Below are 27,028 nucleotides of genomic sequence, written 5' to 3' on the forward strand. Positions count from 1 at the left end.
TTTTAAAAAAGATTCATTCTATTACTTACAAGGCAAAATGAAAGACAAAGAGGGCAGAGGAGAGATCTTCACTTCAGTCGTTAAACAACCACAGTGGTCAGATCTAAGCCAAGAGCCTGGAATTCTATCCAGATCTCCTATCCGAGGGACAGGGGCCGAAATCCTTGGGCCATCTTCTGCTTTCCTAGCGCAGCAACAGTAAACTGGATGGGAACTGGAGCAAATGGGATTCAAACTGGTGCTCTGAGATGCCAACATCCCAGCTTAATCCACTGCGCTGCAATCTCAGCACATTTCAGTAGTTTTAAACTTCAGACTTTACTTTGATATACTCATTGACCCTATTACTCTGCCATCCAAGTGTTGACAACAAACCACAGTGACAATAAATCACCTCCGTTTGCCTTCCCCCTCTCCCTCAGGACAGGAACCACCAGACAGTTCACCTAGACAACTAACTATGATCACATCAAGAGCTGTCACAAGTCTGAGGACACCTGAGGGGCTGGCTCCAAAAGCATACATTATGTTGTGAATCAAGACCCTGCCCATCTCCCCTCTGGAATCTGTGCCCTATTTGTAGCCTTGGCAGAAAACATTTTGTTGTAGTTTTTGACCAACTCAACTGTTCCTATCAATTAGGGATCCTGTATCTCAGCTACTTGAATAAGCCCTTTATTCTTTTTGTTCTTTCTAAAGGTTTTATTTTCTGAAAGTCAGAGTTATAGAGAGAGAGGGTTGGACAGACACATCTTCCATCCTCTGGTTCAATTCCTAGATGGCCGTTAACACAGGGGCTAGGCCAGACAAAAGCCAGGAGTTTTTCCCCAGGTTTTCCACATGGGTGGCAAGGGTCCAAACACTCGGGCTATTATCCACTGCTTTTTCCAGGCCATTATTAGCAGGGAGCCAGACCAGAAGTGAAGCAGCCAGGACTTGAACCACTGTCCTTATGGGATGCCGAAGTCCCAGATGGAGGCAGTGGCAGCTTTACCCGCACGCCATAACTGTGGCCCCACACTTTATTCTTAGATGGAGCTTCCTTCTTTCACCTTGGGTTTTTCTCAGATCAACAAGGCAATACATGAACAGCTGACACTCAGACACTAAGACTCAATCACAGTCTTTCCTCTTTATAGTGGAGAGTGTGTAGTGGACATTCATAATAAATCTGGTATTATCCCAAGCTGCATGACACAATCCCTGACTGCTAGCATCTTTTCTAGATACTGGGAGAAATTCAACATCTTTAAAAGTTAAACAGAAATAACACATTGGGATACCAACCTTTAAGTCCATCCAACTGAGTGTCATACAGAAGCTTATTTGCTTGATTATATTTTGTAAACAAATGCCAGAAAACAGAATCCTCCTTAGGACACAGTTCAGTCACAGCGTTCTTTAATCCTTCCAAGTGCACCAAGGCTGAAAGGATACAGTCCAACCAGCAGAGAGCATGAGCATTTTTCCACTGGACATACAAAGTCCGGCCAAATGATACACACTCGCTTTCTAATGGCATTTCCAGTGGAGATGTGCCGCCTTCATTCTGAGGGGAAGTTTGTCTACTTGCAGAGACATCGACTGCAGCAGGCTCTTCAGCAGCCATACCAACACTACCAGCTTCCAAAATCTCATTCTGCGCCAAGGAATGAGCTGTGCCATCTGGATGCTGACAAGTATTGTCCCCAGAACATTGTGGTGAGGTTTCATCACACAGTTCTCTGTTAGGTCTGCTGTCCAATGTCTGTCCATCATCAATATGATGTCTAGTCTTTTTGGAATCTGTTAAAACAGGTGAATCGGTACAGCTGGTTTCCAAGAGCTTCCTTTTGTGAACCTTATTTGGAGTGCGACAATCTTCTGAATCCGGGGAAATTAAATTATTAAGTGACCTGGAGCCCAAAGGATAGATGCACTAGAAAAAAAAAGTAAAATGATTTAAAAAAAAAAAAAAAAAAGGAAAAATCCAAAGAAGCTCAAGTTTACTTAACAATTTCTGTCATGATAATTTTAGCACCAATTTGACATGAGAAGACATATTAACTGAGATCTGAAGGAACTAGGCAAAACTATTAAAACCTTGGCCCTCCCAAGAGTAATTACTCCTAGAAAATCTGAACAATCAGAATTGTGATCTAGCACAAACAGGAAAATATGCAGAAATCTGAAGTAAATGTTAAAATAAAAAATTAAAAAAATTATATGATGAGTGTTATGCTTTGGGAACAAACACACTGTACAATTTTAAGAAATTCTTCACTTTTTTAAAAAAAATTAAAAACTCATCAAGTAATTCCTATACTTCTTAAATTGTAACACTGAGTATTATTCTACCTGAACATACTGTCACTTTGTTTCCTTACTGCTTTATGTCAAACTGGCTGACCTTTAATGATTTCCTCAAATCCCACTACGTATTAATACAATTTCAGCCAAATATGAAAAATATAAATCACTAAAACAAAGAATTTACCCCTAAGATTGAAAAGTATCACAATATGTGCCATCACTTAAAATACGCCTGCTCTTATATAACCATGGTGAACCGGTGAACCGCTACATTGGTGGCCATCAAGGAACTTAAGAGCCGTATCTCCTGGGTAATTCATGCCTGCAGTCAGCCCTATAGCACACACGACTAGCTCTGTGGAGACTTTAGCAAGCACTGGGGCTCTGGCCTTGTCCTCTTGGAACCTCCTTTGGGAACCTTCCTTAGTACCAACCATCACAACATGAGGAGCCAAATCAGATTTACGAATGACCCTCATGGGAAAGAACTGAGACTCTGGCTGACTGCCTGAGCGGAAAGCCCAGCCAGCCTACACCATCTCCCCTTCACGCAGACATCTCAGATGTTCCAGCCAAAGTGGTAGAAAACAACGCGCTGCCAAGTCAACCCATAAAATCTTGAGAAATAATAAATGAAGCTGTGATATTAGTTATACAACTATGTTTTGAGGTGATTTACTTTATAGCACACATAGCTGAAATGTACTAAATGCTACACAGGTACTTCTGCACAATATCATATTTCTGACAAAATTCCTTAGTATAAAGTGGACTCATTTTGTATTTTTTCATTACCAACGACCTGTAGAGTCATTATCTATAATCTGTCAACTTTCTATGGTGGGACTATTATTTCCTAAATCCTACCATATGTCAGAAAACTGAGAACACTACTAAAAACAATAGCAATAGCTGTGAATTCAGTTACAAATATGTATATATTAACTCCAAAACTGGAAGCAGGACCACTAAGAAATTTCTGCACAATGGTGTTCACTGTAACATTATTCAATAATGCTAGGTGCAAACCAAAAGCTAGGTGCAACCCAAACGTCAGACAGAGAAACGGAAAAGAAAATGTATGTATATCACATACAGTGCAGTATTGCTCAGCCTATATATGAAGCCAGAGAAACCAGCCACAGAAGACAAAACTACAGGATTTCAATTCTATAAGGTACTTACAGTAGTCAATTCAGAGAAACAAAAAGTAGAAAGTGTGGTTGCCAAAGGCTGGGAGAAGTACAAGTTGCTGCTTAATGGGTATTAATTTTATTTGCTTGATGGGAAAGTTTTAAAGTCTGTAGCACACCAAAGAAGTATATTCTACACTCCTAACCTGTACACTTAAGCCTGACCAAGATGATACATTTTGTTAAGAGGTTTTAACCACAATTTTTTAAAAAAAAGTTGTAACATTTTTTAATCTTTCATTTTTTAAAAAAGAACTTTCTCAAAACCAAAATTTTTCACCACTGCCAAGCCATCAAGTTTATGGTATACATTATCCTGCCCGTGCCCAAACTTAACTCAGGGACACCCAGGCTGCATCCCCGAACACCCATTCTCTATGACTGTCTCCGCTTAGCATCATTTATGTTACGCTTGTGAAACTAAATTATCAATTGTTCTTGCTCAGATATTTTCACTTCATATATTAAAAACTTCAATTATCTCTTAATAGCTATCTTTAGTTTCTATTTACAGTGAATATGTGCCATTTTAGTAAAACTAGAAAAGCTTTTAACTTGTCTTGAAAAAAGCCACTGGAAGATACAGAGCATGACTTTTAAATTCAGAACAACTATCTATTACTTAACATATAATGCTAAAATGACAACAAAAACTAACACTTTTTTTCATTGATTTTTGGAATTTTAAATTTTTGCTTTTTAAGAAAAAAGGAAAATATACCTTGTGGTTACCTGGAAAGTCTTGCCAGAGACAAATTATAAACACATACCACTTGGCCCTTATTTGCCCCTCTCCATTGGTTAAAACCATGCTGTCACTCATTTACTCTCAACAACAAAAAAACCTTCTGCTTAAATCTACGTATCTCAACTCTCACTTCCACTCACTCCAGTTAAGTGTTTATCACTACTGCTGTAACTAAATTATTTTCTTCAAAGTCTCTGGCAACTCCCACAACATTCAAGGCAAGGGTCAATTCAGTCTTGACATTCCTTAAGCTCAGCTGCATCTGACAGTAAATGACACCTTCCTCCCTTCTTTAACTTCTAGAACATACTCTCAATTTTACTCCTGTCTCATTGTCCACATCCACTCAGACTGCTGTGGTTTCAATTCAATTCTCCAAACTCTAATACTGGAGTGTTCCAGAACTGGGGATGTGAAAATACTGATCATTCTACATTAACTCACCTGTTCTTATCGTTCCACTTACTCCACACTTATGACTACCAATTTTTTATCTCCAATCTCAAAGTCTCCACCTATTGGCAGGCCCACAAATCCAACTGCTTACTCCACAGACTCAGAGATGTCAGGTTTAAAGCTTGTCCTAACCTGAGCTTCGCGTCAAACCTTGCTCACAGCTCAGCAACTGGCACCTGTATTCTTCCAACAGGGTCAAAAATCCTGGAATCATCATTGATTCTTCTGCCCACCCTGTATGCCAGTTTTTCAGCGAATCATACTGGTTTTAGTGGTTCTTGTATCGAAGGTTGTACACCTGAAAATTCAACCAAACACCATGCACTATGCCTGAGGCCTATGATGATAGCACCAGCACTGAAACTCGTATAGCCTTTTCCTTCATCATTATTCCCTAAATCATACGGTATAACCACTATTTATGTAGCACTTACACTATATTAGCTATTAAAAGCAATCAAGAGCATGGCATGACAACCTAGTGGAAAAATCTTCACCTTGCATGTACCAGGATCCCATATGGGCACTGACTCATGTCCTGGCTGTTCCCTTCCCATTCATTCCCTGCTTGTAGGCTGGGAAAAGCAGTGGAGGACGGCCCAAACCCTGGGGGCCCTGCGCCCATTTGGAAGACCCAAAAGACACTGCTAGCTTCACATCCACTTGGCTCCCACCATTGCGGCTGTTTGTGGAGTGAACCAGCAGACAGAAGATCTGTCTTCCCTCTCTCCAAATCTATTTTTCCAATTAAAAAGAAGAATCAGGAGATGGCTTAAAATATATAAAGAAAATGCATAGGTTCTATGCGAACCCTATGCCACTTGATAAAAATGACTTTGAGCATACCTTGTATAAAATAAGGGCCCTCCTGAAACCAATTCACCACAAATCCTGAGGCTCAAGTGAATAAACAGAATCCAACAGTAACCCGTCACCTCTGCTATCACCTTTCTCATGAACAACAGCAATCATCTGTCAACCAGTCTGAATGGAGAAAACTATTCTCCTTTCTGTTCTACACCCTCACACTTGCAGCACACTTTTGTGACCAACTCTGAATGACAGCGGAGGAGTAATTCTCCACACCAAGTAACACTCCAGTGGACACCAACTGGAAGGCTAATTCAATTCATTTCTGATGCTATCAACCTGGACCCAGAACACGTACTTCAAAAGCCAATCACAAGTATCAGCCACTCATACTTCAACTAACTAGCTGCAAACTGGCCTTCTGATGATGCCTTCTTGGGTTCTACATGTATTAACTTGCCAGGATGGCTCACAGAATTCAAGGAAACATCTGTTTACTGGCTTAGTCTATAGCATACTGTAAAGCAAGGAAGGTGAACCTTTCTTTTCACCGAGTCATACACTTGTTTATAATTTTATTCATTATCCATACAAAATTACCAACTTGAAAATTAGCCTTCCACAGATCTATTGAATTTCAAGTGCTACACACAGGTTGTCTTGCAAGGACCAAATAATGTTACATCTTGGACTTTCCTGCTATTTAAGAAAGACAGTGATGATGGGATGTTCAAGAGAAGACTTGGGTCAGTGACATGACGCTTCCATGCCTGCTGGATAAACCTCTTCCCAACACCTCTAGCAGCCTATTAACTCACCAAATGTTCAAGTTTTGAAGAAGCTTTCAAAAACTTCTCGGGAGTTGTCAGTACTGTACACACGCAATCCTGCTGTCCCATACTGGAGTACTAGTATGACTCCTGGCTACTCCACTTTTAACTGGGAAGACAGTGGAAAAAGCCCAAGTGCTCGAATCCATGCCACCCTTGTGTTAGATCAGGCTAGATTTGAGCTCCCGGCATAGGCCTGAGCCAGTCCTGGCTGTTTCATCCATTCAGAGTAAACTGGTGGATGGAGGATGGATCCACTTCTCTCTTCCCCCACCCCCAAGCCTCTCACTCTTTGCTTTTCAAAAAATTAAGTAAACCAGGCCTGGCAACGTGGCCTAGCGGCTAAAGTCCTCGCCTTGAACGCACCCGGAATCCTATATGGGCGCCAGTTCTAATCCCGGCTGTTCCACTTCCCATCCAGCTCCCTGCTTGTGGCCTGGGAAAGCAGTCGAGGATGGCCCAAAGCTTTGGGACCCTGCACCCACGTGGGAGACCTGGAAGAGGTTCCTGGTTCCCGGCATCGGATCGGCGCAGCACCAGCTGTTGTGGACACTTGGGGAGTGAATCATCGGACGGAAGATCTTCCTCTCTGTTCTCCTCCTCTCTGTATATCTGACTTGTAATAAAAATAAATAAATCTTTAAAAAAAAAATTAGGTAAACCTAAAAAAAATTTTTTTAAATAAATTATTCCTAATTCTAACTCCCTAATGATCTGGCACAGTTGGCCCAAAATGATCAGTTTGAAAAATAAAACACACAGTTGGTAGTAGATTACAGAAGGACATTGTGACCCTAGAAGATCAGCAAGCACAGGATTACAACTGACTGGATAATATTTGTATGGGAACAACTGAATGGACGCCATTTGTATGACTGATTGGATATCCTTTGTATGAAAAGAGTGAGTGGGTGCCATTCATATAACTAAATGGATATCATTTGTATGAGAACACTTGGTGGAATATACAAAACAAAAAGAGTTCCAAACAAGAGTATAGAAACAGTTGATGAGTTTTGTTGATAAGCTCAATACCTGCTCTCTTATCCCATATGACCTTCAATCTATAAAGTCTGATGCCACTAATAAACTTTTGGCTATTGACCACCAGTCAGTAGTCCACGTGTGTTGTTATCATCTCCGAGCACTGACTGAGTTGTTCACCTCAGGACAGCGACAGTAAATATTTTTATCAGGTATAATTTGAAAAACACCAATACCAGACATGTTCATAAGTAGAAAACAGAAATTTCTTTAAAGGATTGATTTTTTTTGATAAAGCAGGGTGACAGAGATCTTCCATCTTCCACTCCCCAAATTGCCACAACATCTCAGTCTGGGCCAGGAGAGCGTCAGGAGCCAGGAACTCTAGCAGGGTTTCTCACATGGGGGACAGAGGCCCAAACACTTGAGCCATCCTCTCTTGCCTTCCAAGGCACATCAGCAGGAAGCTGCACTGGAAGCAGAGCAGCTGGGCTGCAAACCAAGACTCTGATATGGGATGACCAACACCACAGGCGGTCCACTGTGCCTCAAGGCCAACTCTAGAATCAATGAGTAAAATGTAAACAATGAAGACAAAAAAAAAAAAAAAAAAAAGGCAAAAAGCAAAACCTTACACTCTATGCAAGATTAATACTTTACCTGCAAATCTTCACACAAAAAGATAGACTCTTGAAAACTAATTCGGTAAATCTTCAAGGCTTTTATTTTTCCCTTCTCTTTACAAGCAGGACAATAACCATCTGATGAAATGTTTGATGGATTATAATTCTAAAAGAGAAAGAAAGCAAATTAAAATATAGATATTTCTTTAAGAAGTTAAATTGAAAGGCAACCAGAGAAAAATCAACAATTTTCAGCTAGAAATGTCCTGGCAAGATACTTAAATATGGTAAGTAAAATGATTGCACATAATGCTTTAAATACAGCTACTATTCCAAAACGAATATGCTAGTTTTAAATTTCAGGTGTTATGAATCACATCAATTTCATTTCGAAGATAAAGGTAACATCAATTGCCAGGGGAAAATTATGTTCCATATTTTCAAACAGTAATCTATCAAATATATATTTTATTTCTATTTTCACATAGCATTGAAAGAGAGGTAAACACATTATAACAATCTTTCGCCATTTTGTAAGATTTCCGTGGAAGACAAATTTTCTTAGAATCTAATCCATAAAATGAAAACTAAATTTAATCTCAAAAATAGAAGAGTGGAAAAAAAACAACTTTGCACTGAGGCAAAAAATAAGTTCACTAACTTTTCCCAAATACCCCACCATGTGGAGTGAAGATATCCCTATATCAGCCCCTGGTCCAATCATTGGCAAACCATTTCCAATCTTCGGAGAATCCATCATTCCGAGTCATTGGCTAATTCATGTCACGTGAGACATGTCAATACCACTAAGGATTTTTCAATGATCCCTGGAAAAAAAAAAGTCAATACACAATTAAATAAAAATCCTGTTTACTCTCAAAATGAGCTAAACTCTAAGATACATACGTACACATATAAAGTACATTGTGAGAGCTCTTTATCCTAAGACAAACACATTCTACAGTTGTGATCTTGAAACAACAAAAATTCATACACTAATTTAAAAAGTTAGCAACTGGGGGTGGGGGGTGGCAAAGGCTAAATTAAACAAAAAGTTGTGGCAGCAGCAAACTGCTATTTACAGCAAACTGTATTTGCTAGGGTTTGAAAACCTACGTTTTTTTTTTTAAACAGCCCATGCACAATTTACAAGAAATACGCCTACATCACAGTAGAAACCCAGTCACTGTGTTGTTACTTAACAGGGACAAAAGCACCAAGAAACCACACCTATACATTCATTCCCTCTATTTTCAAACAGAAAAAAATACTTTGCCAGTTGAGAAGTTACTTTTTAAGAATCATCAGTGAAATATTATCCTGTATTATTTGTAAGCAATCTGTATCAGAAAGAACAAAAACAACACTGCTCTAGCCCCAGTTACCTATGGGACAAGCTTGTTCTGAGCCTAACTTGGACCTAGCGCCACTCGTCACTCAGAATAACGGAAACTATGACAGTGAAGTGATAGCAGTGAACTATGACAGCCAAGGAGGAAAGAGGCAACAGAAAGCAGTTTAAACCTGGATTTAAAACACAGCAAAGCCAGGTGCAGGAGACCTGCGAGGTGAATGACCACTAGCACAACTACTGTGAAGTGACTTCAAGCCAGTGTACTCATCTGTGATTCTACTCCCACCTCCTGCGAATCAGTGGTTTACAAGCTGCACACACCTCTCCAGCCAAGGAATCATTTAAAAAGAAAAAGAAAAAGCCTCTGAAAGTGCCGGTGAATCTCTTTCCTATTCTTCCTATTCCTGAAGTAATCATAGGCAGGGTTTCCCATTTGCCGCACTAGACCTACTGAACTGGACCATTCTTTGGTGTGAGGGGCTGTCCTGTGGCATCACTGACGCATCCGCATAAACGCGACAACCCAAAACCTCACCAGACATGCCAATGTCTCCTGGGAGACAAAAAAGAAAAAAAAAATCACCCTACGGAGAAACACTGATGTTAACTGTTCTTTTTAGGCTCCTCACAGACAACACCAGCTTGAATACTCTTGCCAGTTTCTACTCACAATCTCTCTACAAAAGAAAACCGTGGAGGAAACGAATTGCTAGGGTTCCACAAAGGTTCAAAGTATGGGCTTTGGAACCTTCAAAGAGGAGTCCAGAAATCTATCTGTAAAACTGGTTGTTCAAAGAATTATGAGTGTTAAGTCAAGCCAGACACTTAACACAATATATTATGGCAGTTCTTTGTTTAATCTTCACCTTGAACAAAGTGGTTCTGATCAAACTCTGCTTTTGCATGAGGAATCTGGGAAACTTTCTCAGATGCACCGTTAAAGAGAGCTTTCAAGTCAGCTCTATCGATTCCATTGCCAAACATGCCAACGGGAAAAGCTGGGGCAGGATTCCTGAATACAAAGAATCCCCTTGTCGCTGGAAACCTTCACTTAAAAAACGACCAGATACAGACGCTCCAGGTCTTCCTTCAAATGTAATAGTTTCTTAAGATACAAAATCCTACGGTGCGTGTGGCAACCTACTCTCCCCCTCCCTAACTGCCTCCACCTTCATGGCCTCAAATACAGCCGGCTCCTCCCCCCTTCCACAGTAGAAAGTTTGCGCTTTCTCTTTCACATTTCTCTGGTAGTGAAAGTCACCAAATTCTCTAGACGGTTCTCCACCAACAACTCAAAACGCCTTTCTCTCCTTCCATTCCAACCCCGCTCTTTACCGCTGTCAAGTCGGTGCTTCCGTATATCAACAAAGCCCCTCCATGGCTGCTTATAAAGCCGTCCCAGCAGCTCAATGTGACCTAACCGTGCTACTGTGACATAAACGCTCCACGTGCTGACAACCAGCCCAGCTTCCCAGGGTTGCCTTTCTCTCTGCTCCACTTCACAAACCTCAGCATCCAACACAGCCTTCGCAGAACTCGTCGGAGAGACCCGGTTGCAAATTACCAAACTGCAGGACAGTGAGTGAGACCAACCCCCATGACACCCTCGGCCCAGAGACTCGCGGCGGGCGGGCAGTTAACCCTAATAAGGCAGCCCTGCCTGCAATCCGGCTGTAGGAACGGGCAGGGGGTCTTAGATCCGAAGGCGAGACCACACCAGATAAACAGGTGACCTGCGGCGCCCCGCACCGTCCGAGACCAGAACCCGACCCAGGTTGTTTCCAAACTCGCCTGGGGTAGTCTGAGACGCCCACCTCCGCGCTCCCTGGGGCACGGAAACTCACTCTGGTTTCTCTTCAGTATTTACCTCTCTGAGCCCCAAACGGACGTGAAACTCTCTAACTCCATTGCTTCATCAGGATTTCAAACCGTGGTCCCAGCCCAGCCTCCATCATCCCCGTTCACTCCCTGTCCCCGAGTCCGACAGCGAAACGGAACCATCCTACCGCTCCCGTACCTGTGCCGGGCACGCCCCTAGTTCGTTCCGGGACGGTGCGCACTCCCGTTCCAGCCTTGAGCTTCCCCCGACCGGACGGCAACGTCCAACCCGCGTTCCTGGGACCGCTACTGCCCCGACTGCGCCGCCGCTAGGAAACAGCTTCCGGCTTCGCGTCCGTCGCCCAAGAAGGTCCCCCTTCCTGCAGCGCGCGCACGCGGGCTCTGAAAGCAAGCCGCGTGGCGGGGAAGGCTAGCGCGAGAGCACTTCCGGCCGGCCGGGCGCAGTTCCCGCGGCGGCGAGCAGAGGGGGCGGGGCCGGGAGCGGCCGAGCCCGGCCTGTGGGAGGGGCGGGAGGGAGGAGGCGACATTTCTGGAAACTGCTGGAAAAAACGCTCGAGCGGCGGAGGTGACGCCGGCGGCCAGGGGGGGTGGGGCGTGATTAAAACTAGTGCGCGGCCGGCTGCGGAGGGATTACGCTGAGGGGCGGGTCGCCAGGGGTTCCGTGGGGTCGGGAGCCCGCTGCGCTGAGGGGACCTGGGATTGGGCTGAGGTCGGGAAGGCGGAGCTGCCATGGAGCCTGTGTGGGCCTCGGCCGCTGTGCCGCGCCGGACACCCCCGGCCCGGCTGCCCCGTCCTCACGGGGGGAAGCGCCGGGCGGCCTCGGAGAGCTGTGCACAAAGGGTCACCCACACACGGAGCCGCCCCTCTCTGTCTCCCTCCCTAACCCCCTCCTTGGAGGCCCGGAGCTTGGCTACGGCGATTCTGGGGTGTCTGTCCTCCTTTGCTCCCTCCCAGATCTTCTCACGGTAAGGGCAGTAGGCAGAGCGCTGGGCCCCTGCCCTCCATGCCCGCTCCTCGGCCCGCCCTGCCCGGTGTCACTTCCCGGAGCCGGGCGGGGATGGCGGTGGCTCCTCGTGGAGCGGATGAGATTAAGCTCTGCCTTCGTAGGAAGGTCATGTGGTTTAGGGGACATCGTGACCGCGTGTGCTATTTCTGAGCCTGCATTCACAGTCTTGGGGGGCAGCCTGTTCCGCAAGCCCTTTCGGTCGACGGGTTCTGTCCTCCCCTAAGAATCTGGTTTCTTTCTGGTAGTGTCTGTACAGAGTAATCACGACTGGCATTTTGCAGCGTGGCTGGATTTTTTTTTTTGGTGGTGGTTTTTCTGTCGTCTCAAATGATGATTTTCTTTTTGAAAAGGTGCTCTAGAGGCGTTAGAATCCACATAGTAAGAAATTCTGAAGTAAAATGGGGTGTTAAGTGTTCACTACTTTGGAAATGCAAATGGCCAAGACATCAGCAAGGAGTTTGTCAGGTTTTTTCCTCCAAGCAAAAATAGGCTGGTTTTTTTTTTTTTATTAATTTTGTAGTTGTATCAGTAGTATTTGTTGAGAGATCTCGCCAAGTTTATTCTTTTTTTTATGGTAGAAATTTGAGAAAGTATCATTTCCTCCTGAATAGAAACCAAAACGAAGAGATTTTTTTTTCTTGCTCATCATTGCTATTTTCAACTAGAGTTGATAGAATATTATTTTTGTAATGCTTGGTAAATGTTAACTCATAAATTGTGGTTCAGTTAGAATATAGCTAAAAGTGTGAGGTTGCAAAATAGCATCACCAAACTAAAGCATATCAAAATCCAAATAGTCATCCACGAAGTTGATTTGACCTTTTAAAGCGAATTTGTTTTTTTGGTTTTTGGGTTGTTTTCGGCCAGGAAAAAAAAAGTGTAATAGTGATGGGGGTATGGGCAGATGGAGGCGGAGTGGAACGTAGGCGTGGTGGAGAATGCGGAGGGATTTTAGTGTGTGCCGAGTTTTCCCCCTTTTAAACCATACACAGTGTGGACTTGGAGATCAGAAGAGAATGACTGGAAAACTTGGGTTGTGTGAAAGAGTAATCGCAAATGGCTTCTGCTGTCCCCTTGTGTTGGAATTCCTCACTCCTGTGCACGTCTCCCAGCTAGTAGGATTATTGCCTCCAGCCCCTTGGCAGCTACATGGTACATGGTTCCTTTGCCTATTTCTGTTTCTAAGCTCACAAGATTTAATCATAGACAGCTTTTTAGAAAATAACTACTGAACAACTATAGGGTTCAGTACTGTACAAGTAGGATTTTTTTTAATTTCCCTTTTTCTTCATTTTTCTCTTCTCACATTGTAAGCTTTTGCAACCTCTGATAGGTTGAATTGTATAACCACCAAACAAGTCCTCTTCCCAAACCTTGAATACGGAAGTGGTCTGTTACAACTGTAGGTTTTGGTTTCAGGAAAAAAGCAAAACCAGTGGAAGTGACTAACCTTGCTTCCTAGCAACTGAACAGGCTTTGGTTCTTTATCTAAATCTGACAGTCAGAAAGCTCTGAAAGCCACAGTCTTAGGCTTTGAGACAAAATGTGACCAGGACTAGTGAGAAGTCTGTTATTTGATAGGTTTTGCAGGAGCAGTATGAGTATGTTTGCTCTCAGCCACTGGTATGTGGAGTGTTATGCAATGGTTTATGGAGCTTATAAAATTTTTTTAATTCCAATAAATTCTTACTCCTAAAATGCCTATAATGTTTGGATATTAGTTAAGGAATTATAAAATTCAGTAGAATAATTTTGGCAATGTGCTAGGTATTAGTATGTTTAAAAAATAACAAGATATCTTCTTGGCCTCAAGTAAATTCACATGAGTTATGACAGAAAAAAATATTTATCCTACTGTGTAAGTGCAGTTATGTAGATATCCGCAACCTGTTTGTAAATATAGCCATTTAGTCATATAAATAAGAAATTGCCACAGCAATTACGACTCATAATAATCACCCAGACTTACTGGGCTCTGTTTCGCCTACGTCAAGTGAAAAGGCCGTAATAGAGGAGAGTTATGGATAGATACTAGGCTTTGATCTGCTGTTTGACGTTGTACAAGTTGCCTGGATTTCATGGCCGTGGTTCACAGAGGTAAGAAGTGAGACATGTGGAATATGTGAATTTCCTAAGAAAGGTCTCCTGTAGTTTCAGATACTCAGTCTGAAAGCTGTCGTTTTGTAAAAATGCCCTTGCCAGGGTGGACATTAAGCACAGTGGTTAAGACACTGGTTGGAATGTGCGTGTCCCACGTCTGAGGGCCTATCAGGTCCCAGCTCCGCATCTGGTCCTCACTTTCTGTCAACATGCACCTGCTGGGGATGGCACAAGTGTGGTTTTGGGAGAAGTCCCTGCCTCCATTTTGAGTTTGGTGTCCTGCCTTCCACCTGAGCCAGCCCAGATGTTATTGGCATCTGGGGAGTGTACCAGAAGATGAGGCATCTCTCTCCATGTCTGCCATGTTTCTATGCCTTTCAGATTAGTAAATTTTAAAAATGCTTGTCAAGGACATGATCCCATTGATCGTAAGTGACTGTTTTTCTGATCTAAATTAGCCATCTTGTTTTGGGTATGGCCTGACCTTCCACACCTGCCCCTCAGAGAAGTAACCAAAGCTGTATCTTGACTATTTAAGGGAAAAAAAATTATACAACAATTAAGTTAGTACTACATGGTACATTTTTGTTTTGTGTACAGAAACGGTATCGTGCATACATTTTATACATTGTTCTTTTAGAAAATTATTTTACGTAACTTGCTTCATTTTTAGACCTGCATGATGTATTGGATAACGTGTTATTTCATCATCCTTCTCCTTTTGAACATTGAGTTTAAGAATTTTTTTTTTATTAAAAGTAGTCGTGTTCAGTGAATAATAGTAATTGTGAATGTGTTCTTGTCCTAAAGAGTGGCATTCCGTTTACTTTGACTTCTGTGTTCTTGCACCGTTGTAATACTTACATCACAAAACAGTGGGGTGACTCCCTGTTGCTTCTTTAGTAATGTGCCTGGAGGAGGCAGACAGTGGCTCAAGCACATGAGTCCTTGTATGCCATATGGTAGATTCAGACAGAGTTCCTGGCTATTCCTGCGTTTGGGGTGTGGACCAGCAGATAAATGTCTGTCTCTAAATCTAAGAATAAATATATATGAGACGTATAGCCTGAATAACTGTTTGTCTAAGCCCTAGACAAAGCAGGCAGACTATGTTTAGGAGCTTTTTCCTAAACAAATCATCTTACACATTTTTTAACATTAGAATTTTGCAGCAGAGAAAGATCTACAGAGAGGCCTGTGAGAACTAAGGCCTGCTGTAACTGTAGCAGTTCATGTTCATTCTGGGTTGTGAGCTTAAGTTAGTGCTTTTTTTTTTTTTTTTAAATTAAATTTATTCATTGATTACATTGTGTTGTAATTACATAGAATCTGGGATTCCCCCCCCACCCTCCCCCCATGGTGGGTTCCTCCACCTTGTTGCATAACCATAGTTCAAGTTCAGTTGAAATTCCCTCTTTGCAAGTATATGCCAAGCATAGAGTCCAACATCTTATAGTCCAGTCAAGTCCAACTACTTATTGGGTAGACCCTCTCTGGTCTGAGGGCAGAGACAGCAGAGTATCATCCCGGTCAAATAAAAGCACTAACATACCATCTGCAATAATTAACATCGTTATGGAATTAATTGACATGGTATTGAGCAGTCAACATGTTAAAAATAAATGCAATTTCAAAACCACTTTCGGTGACCCCCCCATTCACAGTTCAATTTTAGTTTATATACGCCATATGACATAACATCCATAACATAAAATATTATGTTTAACATCATATCATCTTTTTTTTGTGCAATTTTTTTATTATTATTAATTTCATTGCATAATGTGACACATTTGTTTTTATGCACTGGAATTCCCCCCACCCCTCCCCAAACCCTCCCCCCACCCCCACGGTGGATTACTCCACCTTGTTGCATTTCCGTAGTTCAAATTCAGTTGACATTCTTTCATTGGAGGTTTTGACCAATCATAAAGTCCAGCATCTTATTGTCTTGGTAAGTTTTCTTGGTGAGACCATCTCTGGTCTGAAGGTAGAACCAACAGAGTATCATCCCAATCAAGTAAAAAACCCAACATAATATTTACAACCATTTACAACATTATGGCATTAATTGACATGGTATTGATTAACCAATGTTACTAGAGAAACGCATGTTCTCGGCCACAACCTGTCATAACAGGTAACTCATAGACAGCAGACTGGAGTCAGCATTAGACAATAGCAAAACTACAAAGACCTGTGGAGGGAATCAGGAGCAATCCTAACAACCTCTTAACAGGAGGTCATACGCATAGAGCAGGAGGGGACCCCAGAGTGGAGCAGGGGGAAAGGAGGAGGCTTTTATCCCAACCCTCAGGACTCCCAAAGCCTCACCAAGGACTATCAGTACGACCACCGAGGACTACATCCCTACTGCCAAGGAGACTACGGGGGAAAAGGAGTGCCTTCAGAGGCCAAGAACTCTGAGGTCACCCACTCCCATTTGGATCTACAATGTGGGATGGAAGAAGCCCAATTCCTCCTTTGAAGGATCCAGGGTCATCGGAACGACAACCAGGATCCCTGAGCGGTCCGCAGAAACAGAAGAACAGTAAACTTCCATCGGAACTAGGGAGAGGAGCTTTCTCTGGCCCTTGCCTGCTTCCAACTTTGGGTCCCCACCCTCTTTTGTAAGGACCATCAGGATTGCTCCAGAAACCCCTCACAACAAACAAACATGAACAAACAAATTAGAATAGATAGACAGAGAACAACTAGGAAAGTTTAGAAACAGACAGGAAGCGGCCAGCTGGGATGCACTTATAACTCACTGGGTGGTACACAAAGATCAGTTACTCCTCTCTGGGGTGTTGAGGATTTCTCTGCACACCCCTCCCAAAACCGTTCACCTAAACTGTTGACATTTGTCCTGTTAAAGTTATAGAGTTAGACTACCCGAAAAACAACCAGGTTCAGCAAAATCATGCTTCAATGCTATAAAATGCTAAATACTAACATTGAAATAGACAAGAGACAGCTGAATAGCAATATATAGCCATTCTAAGGTATATAGAACATGGTTAAATATAAACCAAAATTGAAATGTCCATGAGGAAGTTAGTGCTTTTTAAAGTTTTTACCGTGCATATATAACTTTTTGTGTATGATGCAGTTCCCCTTGTATTCTTGGTTGGCAGTAAGAAAACAGGCTGGGCAGGTGTTGAACCTAGTGGTTGAAGATACCCAGCTTCCCCATCAGAGTACTTGCGTTCAATACCTGATGGATTCCTGGTTCCCGATTCCAGCCTCCTGCCAATACAGACCTAGTACTTGGGCGGGTTCCTGCCACCTGCATGAGATACCTGGATTGAATTCCTGGTTCCTGCCTTTGGCCTTGTCTCAGCCTGTCCTGGGAGCTTTTGGGAAGTGAATCAGTAGACAGAAGCCCTCTGGATCTCTGCCTCCCAAATGAATAAAAATTGAAAACTAGACCTAAAAGAAGTGAGCAATTTTCCCAAATTTGCATAATCAAGTTACAGACCTGGGCTAATGCCTTCCTCCTGTGGCAACGGCTCTTTGCAGTAGATTGCCCCCTTGAACTTGAGCGGATAGCTCCAGGAGATGTGAGAGTGCATAGTAGTCAGGGACTGCTTTGTGTATATTTTCTGTTTAGACAACCTAGGAATTCAGAAAGCAGCAGTGTGTTCTTCCGGTGACAAAATAACATTCTATAAGCACTTGTTGAAGTAATCATACAACATGCTGATTAGCAATCAGGAGGTCTCCAAATCAAAAAATTAAGCTCATATAGAGTGACACTCTTTCCTAATTGGGACGTAGTTGTCACTTCAAGATGAATACCAGTCATAAGAACTAAAAGAAGGAAAAAAACTAGAAGAAATTTGGGATTATTTGGAAATGAATACTTACATTCCCCAGGGTATGTGCCATCGTCTAATTAAATCAGAGGATGTAAAGCAGTTTGCCACCAGGAAAAGAAGTGATGACAGAAATGGTAGCAAAAGAATTGAGGTGTCGAAGGCTAGGCATGCATTGGAGTTACTGAAGCTAACATTGGAGTATGTGGCCTCACCCCCTTGGGGCCAGAACACCCTCCTGGCAGTGCTGTTCCCCTCATTTCTGTATAACTGGCTCTTGCTTTGTGTCCTGTGTATCCGCTTAAACATCTCTTGTAAAGCTTTCCTTGCTATCTGAAGAGCCCTCTCTCCTCCTCCTCCTCTACCCTAATTCTGTATTACTTCCCATTGCTTGTTTTCCTTATAGTAGTTCTATGGGTGTGTCTTGTATGTATGTTTTCTACATGTATATATTTTATTTCCTCTCTTGCTAGATTTGAGAGAAGGCAGAGACTGCATCTTTTCTTACCATCATACTTACAGTGCCCTGCTACATATGAAGATCTTTGTTGATGTATGACAATCTTGAGTATTCAATTGATGTGGCCAGTCAAACCTGTAAAATGCAGTGTTTTCAATGGCCTACTTCCTTTATGTTTTCATGTTTGTTAGCTTGAATGTACAGATAAAATACTCTTCTGTAGAAAAATACTTGTCAGCAAGCTTTTATTAAGTGTGCAAGACATTGTGCTAAGTGCAGAGGGAATACAAAGGTGAATAATGCATAGCTCTTATCCCTAAAGAGAAATAGAAACATTTGTAAACAAGCAGCTTTCCTACAAGGCTGAGTGAGGCGAGTGCTTACCAGTTGCTGTGTAAGCAGGTTCTGCAGGATCAGTGCAAGAAAACTTAAGGAACGGCCTCATGGAGTTGAATTTTTACTTGGGGCTGGCAGAAAAAAAAAAAATTCATTGATTTGAAAGCCAGAGAGCAGGGGAGATAAACCTTCCATCCATGCATTCAGCCCTCAAATGGCTGAAAAATGGCCAGACCTGGGCCAGACCAGGAGCTCCATCTGAGCCTCCCACATGGTGGCAGAGGCCATCTCCCACTGCTTTCCCAGACACATTGGCAGGGACATGGATCAGGAGCAGAGCAGCCACCATGTAGCCAGCAGCCACTAGTTTTGTGTTTTGAAAGTGGGTTTTAGGTTAGTGGTGATCTTTTAAGATCCCATTCTCTGCATCACTAAGTGTGAACTGCTTTGGGAAAGTCTGATGTAACTTTTAAATTTACTTTTGCTTTCCTGCCATTGTTCTCTTAAGGTGCTGTGGACTGTCTCTTCCCACTCCCACTTCAAAAGAAAAAAAAAAAGGAATATCCATTAGATTCACAAACCTTACCACAACTGGGCCACTTACTAATCCTAGTTCTACCACTTTCCATTTTTGTTACTTCAAGCAGAATATTCGGTTTCTGTGTGGCTCAATGTCTTTACAAAATGAAAATATCTACTAATTTCACTTCTGTTTTTAACTAGTTTTGTGACCTCAGGCAAATTGTCTCAGCTCTCCAAGCCTCATGCAGTTATCTTAAGTAAGTTACTATGTAAAATGGTGTCCACAGTTCAGCCCTGATAGCTGAGCACTCACCCTCTGTCACCACCTCCACACTCTGCCTGTCCTTGAACTTCGCCTGAAGTTTTGGGTGCCATCACCTTTCTTTAGTGCTAGCAGGTAGGAGTTGTTGCACTCCTCATGTTTGCCACCGGTGCTTGAGTAGGTACTGGCAGTGTGTGCGAGCTGCTGTTGAAGGGCCAGCACCATAGACACTGCTGGGCCGCCTGGGTCCAACTGCCCACTGAGCTTCTGATCCAGATTTTTGCTAGCACACACCCTGGGAAGCAGCGGGTAATGACTCAAGTTTCTGTATCCCTGCCTTCCATATGGGAGACATGGATGGAGTTCCTGATCCTGGTTTTGACCTCTGCCCAACCTAGCTGTTTCCAGCATTTGGGGAATAAACCACCAAATGAGAGGTCTCTTTTGATCTCCCTGCCTTTCACAGAGAGAAATACAACATTTTAGAGGTGACCTGCATCACTGTGTTGTGTTCTGAGGGTTGCACGGCCCGCCTGGTCTTCAGCAAGAGAGACCTTCACAGGTCTGTGATCATCTCATGAGCTGGGACTCACGGGGGGAGGCCTTCTCGGATGCTGGCTTAACCAATTATATTACATGTTGGCTTGATTTCATATTTCACAGAGCAAGGAGTTCAATAATGTTTAACAGTTCAATAAAATTATTAAATGTTAATGATACTTTTTGAAATAATTAAATTTATATATATATGATTATATAGTTGCCCAGATAGAGAATTGTTGGGGAGAATACGTCCACAGCACAGTTTCTGCTGCTTGCCCCGCTTTCCCGTCTAGCTGAGCATGTAAACCAGTGGTTCTGTAGTATGATCAAGGACTGCTGTCAGAGCTCTTCCAGATAGTCTGAAAGCTCGGGCCAATTGACTATAAAGTGATAATAGTTACACTTTTGGCTTATGAAGTCTGATTTCTTGTTCTGATCTATTCAGATGAGACTGTTATTGCAGTGGTGATCAGAATAAGGTGGACTGATGGCTGGAAAACGATGTAAGGGAGAACTTGAAATGTTCACTGAACAGGGTATGTGATCCATTGGGTCTCTCTTTACAACTTTTCAACATAATAAAAGAATTTAAAGATTACAGTAGGTATTTTAAGGTAAACTCACAGTGCCTAAATATTCTTTGGAGTTCTAACCATAAGTATTTGTTGGATCTGTTTGCGTATTAAGTTGCATAAAGCACCTACAAGCAAATGATGAGTTAGTATAATTTGCTTTCCCATCTGAATGTAAGCCGTCAAGAGAATATAGAGCGTGCCAGCACAGACCCACTTCATTTAGATGTGAGAATTTCTATTCAAGTAGACAAATCTGACAGCAGCTCTCAGCATCAAGTAATAGGAGGCACTATTTTGCTAATCAGGAAAGAAATTCCAAGAAATTCATTTTACTTTCCAAATGTAATTTGTCATGACTGATCAATAAAGTGATGTTTGGTTTGGGTACTGATTAGCTTTAGAATGAACTCTCCCATGAAGTCTTAGGATAAGTGAGAAGTGGTGTACTTCTGAGCCAATAATAATAGTAATAATAGGTAGTAATAGTTCAATGAAAAACAAAAAACCCCATCTTGGGATAAATCTAAGATTTTTCGTTCTAAGTGAAAGGGCAGAAAAGCTGAGAAATGTTAACTTTTAGAATATTTTGCCAGGAAGTACAAGTAGATTCACTACTCCCAAAAATTCTTCCGAGGGTTGGCCTGCAACACCGCTTGATAAGCTCACATACCATAGCAGAGTGCCTGGTTTTGAGGCCCAGCTTCCTTTTGGTGTGCACCCGAGGAGGCAGCAAGTGATAGCTTCAGTAGCTGGGATCCGGTCACCCACATAGAAGACCCAGATTAAGTTTTTGGCTGCCAAGTTCAGCCTGGCCCATCCCCAAGCTGGTGTGGATATTTGGAAATTGAGCTAATGGGTGGGCGATCGCTTTGCGTCAACACTGAGTTGTTTGTAGCTTTCACATTTGAGGAAAAATATGTGGCATTTGTCTTTCTGTGTCTGGCTTTACTTAGCATGATGTCACCCAATGTACAAGTAGGAATACCATGCTATACTCAGTCCATTGACAACCAGAACAGTGTACAGGCTGCCACTAGTTACCAAGACTCCCAGGTTGTTTCCAGGCCAACAGCTATGAGCTTGAGACTCGTGTATCCATGTGCCTCTATGACACATTTACATGTGCCCAACAGGCATTTCAAATTTGCATGTGCCAAATTGAATGCTTCAGTACCATCATGCACGTCTGCTCACCCCTAGACAAATGAGGCCCTGATCCTGTACCTGCTGCCTTTCTTACCTTGCTAATCTTTCTTACCTCAAAATAAGGAATTTCCATCTTCTGTTTGCTGGAGCAAGAGACTCTGGTGCCAACTTCTTAGCCTTTTTTACCTCCGTATCTAACATTTACTCTCTCAACAGATATGACCAGTCCTACATTTTTAAAAAGATTTATATTTATATATATATTTATTTATATATTTATTTATTTATTTAGAACAGTTACAGAGAAAGAGCGAGATGACCACAGAAGCCAGCACTGGGTCAGGCAGAAGCCAAGAGCTTCTTTCAAGCTTCCCATGAGTGGCCCAAGCATGTGGACCATGTTCTGCTGCTTTCCCAGGTGCATTAACAGAGAGCTAGAAGTGGAGCAGCTGGGACTTATATCAGCACCCATATAGGATACCCACATTGCAGGCAGTGGCTTTACCTGCTACACCTCTGTGCTGGCCCCAGCGAACCTTCTAAAATATATTTAGAAGCTAAACCGTGTAGCAACTCTCACCTCCACTGTCTTAATCCAGACTGCTTTCTGTCACAGGTCATCTCGAGTTTCTCAGTCTCAGCATTGTTGACATTTGTGGCCTATGGTGTTGGGGAAAAAGGCTGACCTCCTCTGCATTGGGCATTGTATAATGGTCAGCGGCTTCCTGAGCCTCTGCCTACTTCATGCAAGCAGCAGCTCAGCCACTGTCGTCATCAGCCAAAATGTCACCAGATGTTGCCGAAGCATTCCTGGGAGGCACAGTTGCCCACAGTTGGGAACCACTGGATTATCCCAATATCCTCTTGCTCTCTGCTCCTTTGGTTGTCTCCCCACAGTTTATTTTCCATCCAACAGCCAGTGCATCACATAAAAGCATCATTCCTTTGCACAAAACTTTGGACCAGTTTCCCATCTCTTCAGGGTCAAATCTGTGAGTACTTACATAGCCCTTCCCCACCAATACTTTTTTATTTAATTTTTTTTGTGATAACAGTTTCATAGGTTAAGAGATTTCCCATTTTCCCCTCCCCTCACACTCCCCATGTATTATTACAATATATAGGACCTACAAGAAGTCACAAATCCATCATTCTGCTTTAAGTGTGTCATGACATTGTAGGTATAGACAGTGGGAGAAAGTCCAGCATCTGGTTGTCAAATTGTCTTTAACCATTTCATTGGGAATCCATCCTTTATTCGGGAGTAGAGAGATGCATACTCCACTAATATCTTCAGTTCTCGGTATGCTAGTTTCCATCAACAGTTTATGTATATACATGTTTACCTATATATCTATTGATCTTACATTTTACATGAAGATTTGCCTTATGTCATAGAGAACGAATAATATTTGTCCTTTGGGGATTGGCTTTTTTCACTGAGCTTAACAGTCTAGTTCCCCACTAACATTTTCTTCCTCTCTGCTTGTCAGATAAAAAATGAAAGTAGAATTTAAAAATTTGCAAATAAGTAAGTAAACAAAGCTCAATTCCAGTGATTTGACCACAGATGCACTTCTCCCCGGATGAGCCAGAGAACCAGATATGGGTTTTGGTCACCCCTGTCAGCAAGCTACAGAGTGTTAATTTACTCACCGGTTTCCTCACCTATAAGATGGGATTAATGCTGCCATTACAGAATGATGTTTAGGATTGAGTGGAAAGATTTCAGAAACACCTAGTAAAAGTGATTCTCAACAGGCATGCATAACCCTTGATTTTGCCTTAGCATGTTTCTTCATTAGAAAAAGTGTTTTTGTGTGTGCTATTTATCTCATTATCTTTAAACTAAACTTGAATGACCTAGACTGGAATTCCTGTTAAAGGAGACAGTGATTAAGATTCCAGGAGCTGAGCAGTAATAAAGAAAATTCCAATTTGATTGAATTAGTTGTTTGGAGACTGTGCTCTGAGCCGTTCCACCTTGAAGTGTCAGCGGCCAATGATCAGGTAATAGATGAGCTTACACGTTCAGGGGACTTCGCATGCTGGCAAGCCAGTGAGGACGGGCTTCTGGGGCTTCGCTTTGCGGTCGTTCCACCAGGCGGGCAGCCCAGGCAGACTGTCAGATGACTCGTGGAAGCTTGTACACAATTTAGAGAGTCTGGTTTCTGCAGGCGGCGGGGAGGGGCCACTTGAAATGAATTGAATTACTCATGCTCTATGATTCCATTTGCACATGTGCCATTTAGATGAGCATGGGTGCAGCTCCTACGCTGTGCTGCAAATTCAGGTTTGGGCCTCTTGTCGGCCGAGTTGGGCTCTGCCCAGAGTGTACCTGTTTGTTGATGTCTTGACTCCCAGGACCTCAGAATCCAGGACCTTAAAGAGACAAATGCAAGAGAGCCATTTAGAGTGGTTGAGAAGAGGAAATGTGCACACACGGGAAAGGTAGTTAAAACACAGAGCCAACCATGGAGGACATTTCAAGAAGACTGGAAGCTAAGGAGAGTGCGCTTGGGGAAAGCAGCCCTCCCCACATGGTGATTTGGGCCTTTTAGCCTCCAGAACTTTGGATAGATAGGATCCCATTGTGCCAGCCCTCCAGTCTAGAATGTTCTCTTTGGTATCCCTAGCAAACTTAATTCAGGGCCTATTTCTCACCCTTACACAGGGTGTTAAATGTTTATTTTCAAAACCCAAACCCTTTGTCAAAAGCAAATGGAGAATGCATTATAAAAGAGCCCTTTTCTCATGAAGTAACAATACTGAGCTACTCAACCTGGTATTTGAAATAATTATGTTAGAGGAATCTTCTTTTTGCTACCACAGCCATGATCTCTTTCCTTTTCCTATCATCTTCCGTTCTATCCCAGTAAAACAAGCAAGTATATCTGGAGACAGCTCTGCTATTTTTGGGTGCAGTCCCTGATTTACCAGACTTTAGTCATTTTTCTAAGTAGCAGGAGAATCTTCATGTTTTTCTGTTGTCATTTCATGAAAACCACGTGAGCAGACCAGCTGAAGGGAAAAACCTTAGCGCTTACTGAGCACCTGCTTTGTGCTAGGCACAGCATTCTCCAACTTACATAAAACACCCCCTTTAGTGAGAAGATAGCAGTAGCCTGAATGCTGATTAGCCCTGCCAATATCTGATCTTAGTACCTGGGAGTTAACACCAGTTATTGGAATCTGCAGTCGCAAACCGTTTGGTGAACTGTGAAAGCAGCATATCCCAGGGCTGCGAATATGTTAGCATAAGCCTGGAAACAGTGACTAATTTTCATGTGCCTGCCCCCTTCTTCAAAGAGAGGCACTGAAGGAAAAAATGGGAGAAGTGGCTGACTTCTGAACTATTCCATAATAATTCTGAGGAAGAGACAGCTACACTCAGGACATGGGTCACGTTTCTGGATTGGTATATCCCATCTAATAGCTAAAAGACTGAAATTGTTTCCTGGGGCTTGGAATGGCTATAGAAAAAGCAGCCGCAAGGGAAAAAGATGCTAATTAAGCCTACTCATTGCCAATCAGGCTCTGAGTCAAATGTGGACCAGACTGGTTTCTGTAGGTCCCTTGGGCATGTTTTTAAAGACTTGTAAAACACATGTAATGACAAAGACGTTTTACGATGCAGAGCTGAAAGATTTCACTGTCTGACGCTGGGATGTGAAAGTTTGCTACTCTTTGCATATAGTTAACAGAGAGTTTGTATTCTAAGTTGGAAGACCAGTGGCATGCTGTGGACTCTGGAATGCCTGTGGACTCTGGAATGCCTGTTTCAGAACTTCTAGAAGGTCAAGGGCTCCTCTCTGCCCTGCATTAGTCTGTGAAGGCTTCGTGAACCTCAGAAATCTGGTCCAGCACAGTCTCAAAGGACAGCCCACCAGAATCCTCTGTGGGCAGGGTTGGTTCTTTCCAGGGACTGTCCCGTGCTTCTCCCTGACCTGTGATGCGTTGTTGGCCATCTCTGATGCAGCACCAGGAGTGCTGTTTTCATCTTCACATGGTGTTCTCTGTGTGTCTCCAGATTTCCCCCTAAGGACACTGGTCATGTTGGACAAGGACCACCTTATTACCTGCTTTCAAACAAGCTTGCCTTGACAAGCGCCAAATACTTTAGACGATTGGGGCAATGTGAAGTTAAAATATAAGTTCACTTTAGCACAAAAAAATGTGAAGTTCATTTATTTCTTTCATCACAGGCATTTTATGCCATTTTTGAGGAACCCCTGTATGCAGGGATACCAGAATGGTTCTTCACATGGTGAACTTAATCTTTTAATTCTATTTTCCATGAGCTTTTTGAAGCAACTTTATGTTGAAGGTTAGCACTCCAGCATCTTTTGAGAGAGAGAGAGAATTCAACCCATCGCATCTCCCAAGCCTTTGTGTCACAGCTGATGCACCAAGCAAGAGGAAGTAAGTCAGTCAAATACTTTTTTTTTAGCTAATCTTGGAACAGAGCCAGTATTAAAGTACAGGTGCACTGCTAGTCCAGTGTTTGTTCATCTACATCTACACACATTACACAATAAAGCACAATTGATTGTAGTGTAATGAGGTTCAAATCAGGTATTTGTATTCATTGTATCATTCCAGTTCTCTTTTATATGCCTCCCATTAATCATAAAGGAATAATAAATTATACATGGGTCAGAATTAATCTATCATTTCCATTACTGAAATAAGCTTATCATACAACAATGTTAGTTTAAAGCCATCTTTGTCTACCCAATTCAGAAACAAATGTATTCAAGGCATGTGTGTGTTTGAGAGTATCTAAGCATTGAAATACCTCACTGTGAGTGTAGGAAGGCTAAGCTTGCCATGATATGGATCTGCACACGACCTCTCTGTACAGTGTTGATGAAAAGTGACACAGCCGCAAGTCTCAGATGCTTGGAGTCTCCCCAGCTTTGTACTTTAACAAATCACTTTTCCTTTTCTTTTTATTTTTAAATATTGTTTACATAGTTGAGAGGGATGAATGCCCATATGCATCTCCAGTAAGAGTGTGGAGGGTCAAGGTATGGAAGAGGTATGTAGGACAAATATTTCAGTTTTTTTCTCCTGTGTCCTCAGGAGTGGAAGGAGAGGAGGCCACTTCTTACTGTCAAACTATATCAGT

General features: G+C 42.5%; 1 protein-coding gene and 1 long non-coding RNA gene across 6 annotated transcripts in view; one reads left to right on the top strand and one right to left on the bottom strand.

Annotated features, from left to right (window-relative positions):
- The window catches only part of USPL1 (ubiquitin specific peptidase like 1), a 40,641-nt gene extending 29,104 nt beyond the window's left edge, over positions 1-11,537 (bottom strand). For 3 of the 5 annotated variants that reach the window (XM_058670908.1, XM_058670907.1, XM_058670905.1), the window contains exons 1-4: positions 11,308-11,445; positions 8,598-8,763; positions 7,974-8,102; positions 1,288-1,918 (exon numbers count right to left, since the gene is read on the bottom strand). In XM_058670908.1, the coding sequence (XP_058526891.1) occupies positions 1,288-1,918; positions 7,974-8,102; positions 8,598-8,696 (859 nt within the window). In that variant the 5' untranslated portion in view covers positions 8,697-8,763; positions 11,308-11,445. Of the gene's footprint in view, positions 1-1,287; positions 1,919-7,973; positions 8,103-8,597; positions 8,764-9,576; positions 9,645-11,307 lie in introns of those variants that run through there. The other 2 variants (XM_058670906.1, XM_058670909.1) reach the window with 2 other exon arrangements.
- Positions 11,538-11,803: 266 nt separating this feature from the next.
- LOC131481587 (uncharacterized) overlaps positions 11,804-27,028 on the top strand; it is a 33,389-nt gene continuing 18,164 nt past the window's right edge. The window contains exon 1 of the long non-coding RNA XR_009246427.1: positions 11,804-12,094. This is a non-coding gene — a long non-coding RNA (uncharacterized LOC131481587). The remainder of the gene's footprint in view (positions 12,095-27,028) is intronic.

The sequence above is a fragment of the Ochotona princeps genome, chromosome 12 (assembly GCF_030435755.1).
Source record: "Ochotona princeps isolate mOchPri1 chromosome 12, mOchPri1.hap1, whole genome shotgun sequence".
Taxonomy (NCBI): domain Eukaryota; kingdom Metazoa; phylum Chordata; class Mammalia; order Lagomorpha; family Ochotonidae; genus Ochotona; species Ochotona princeps.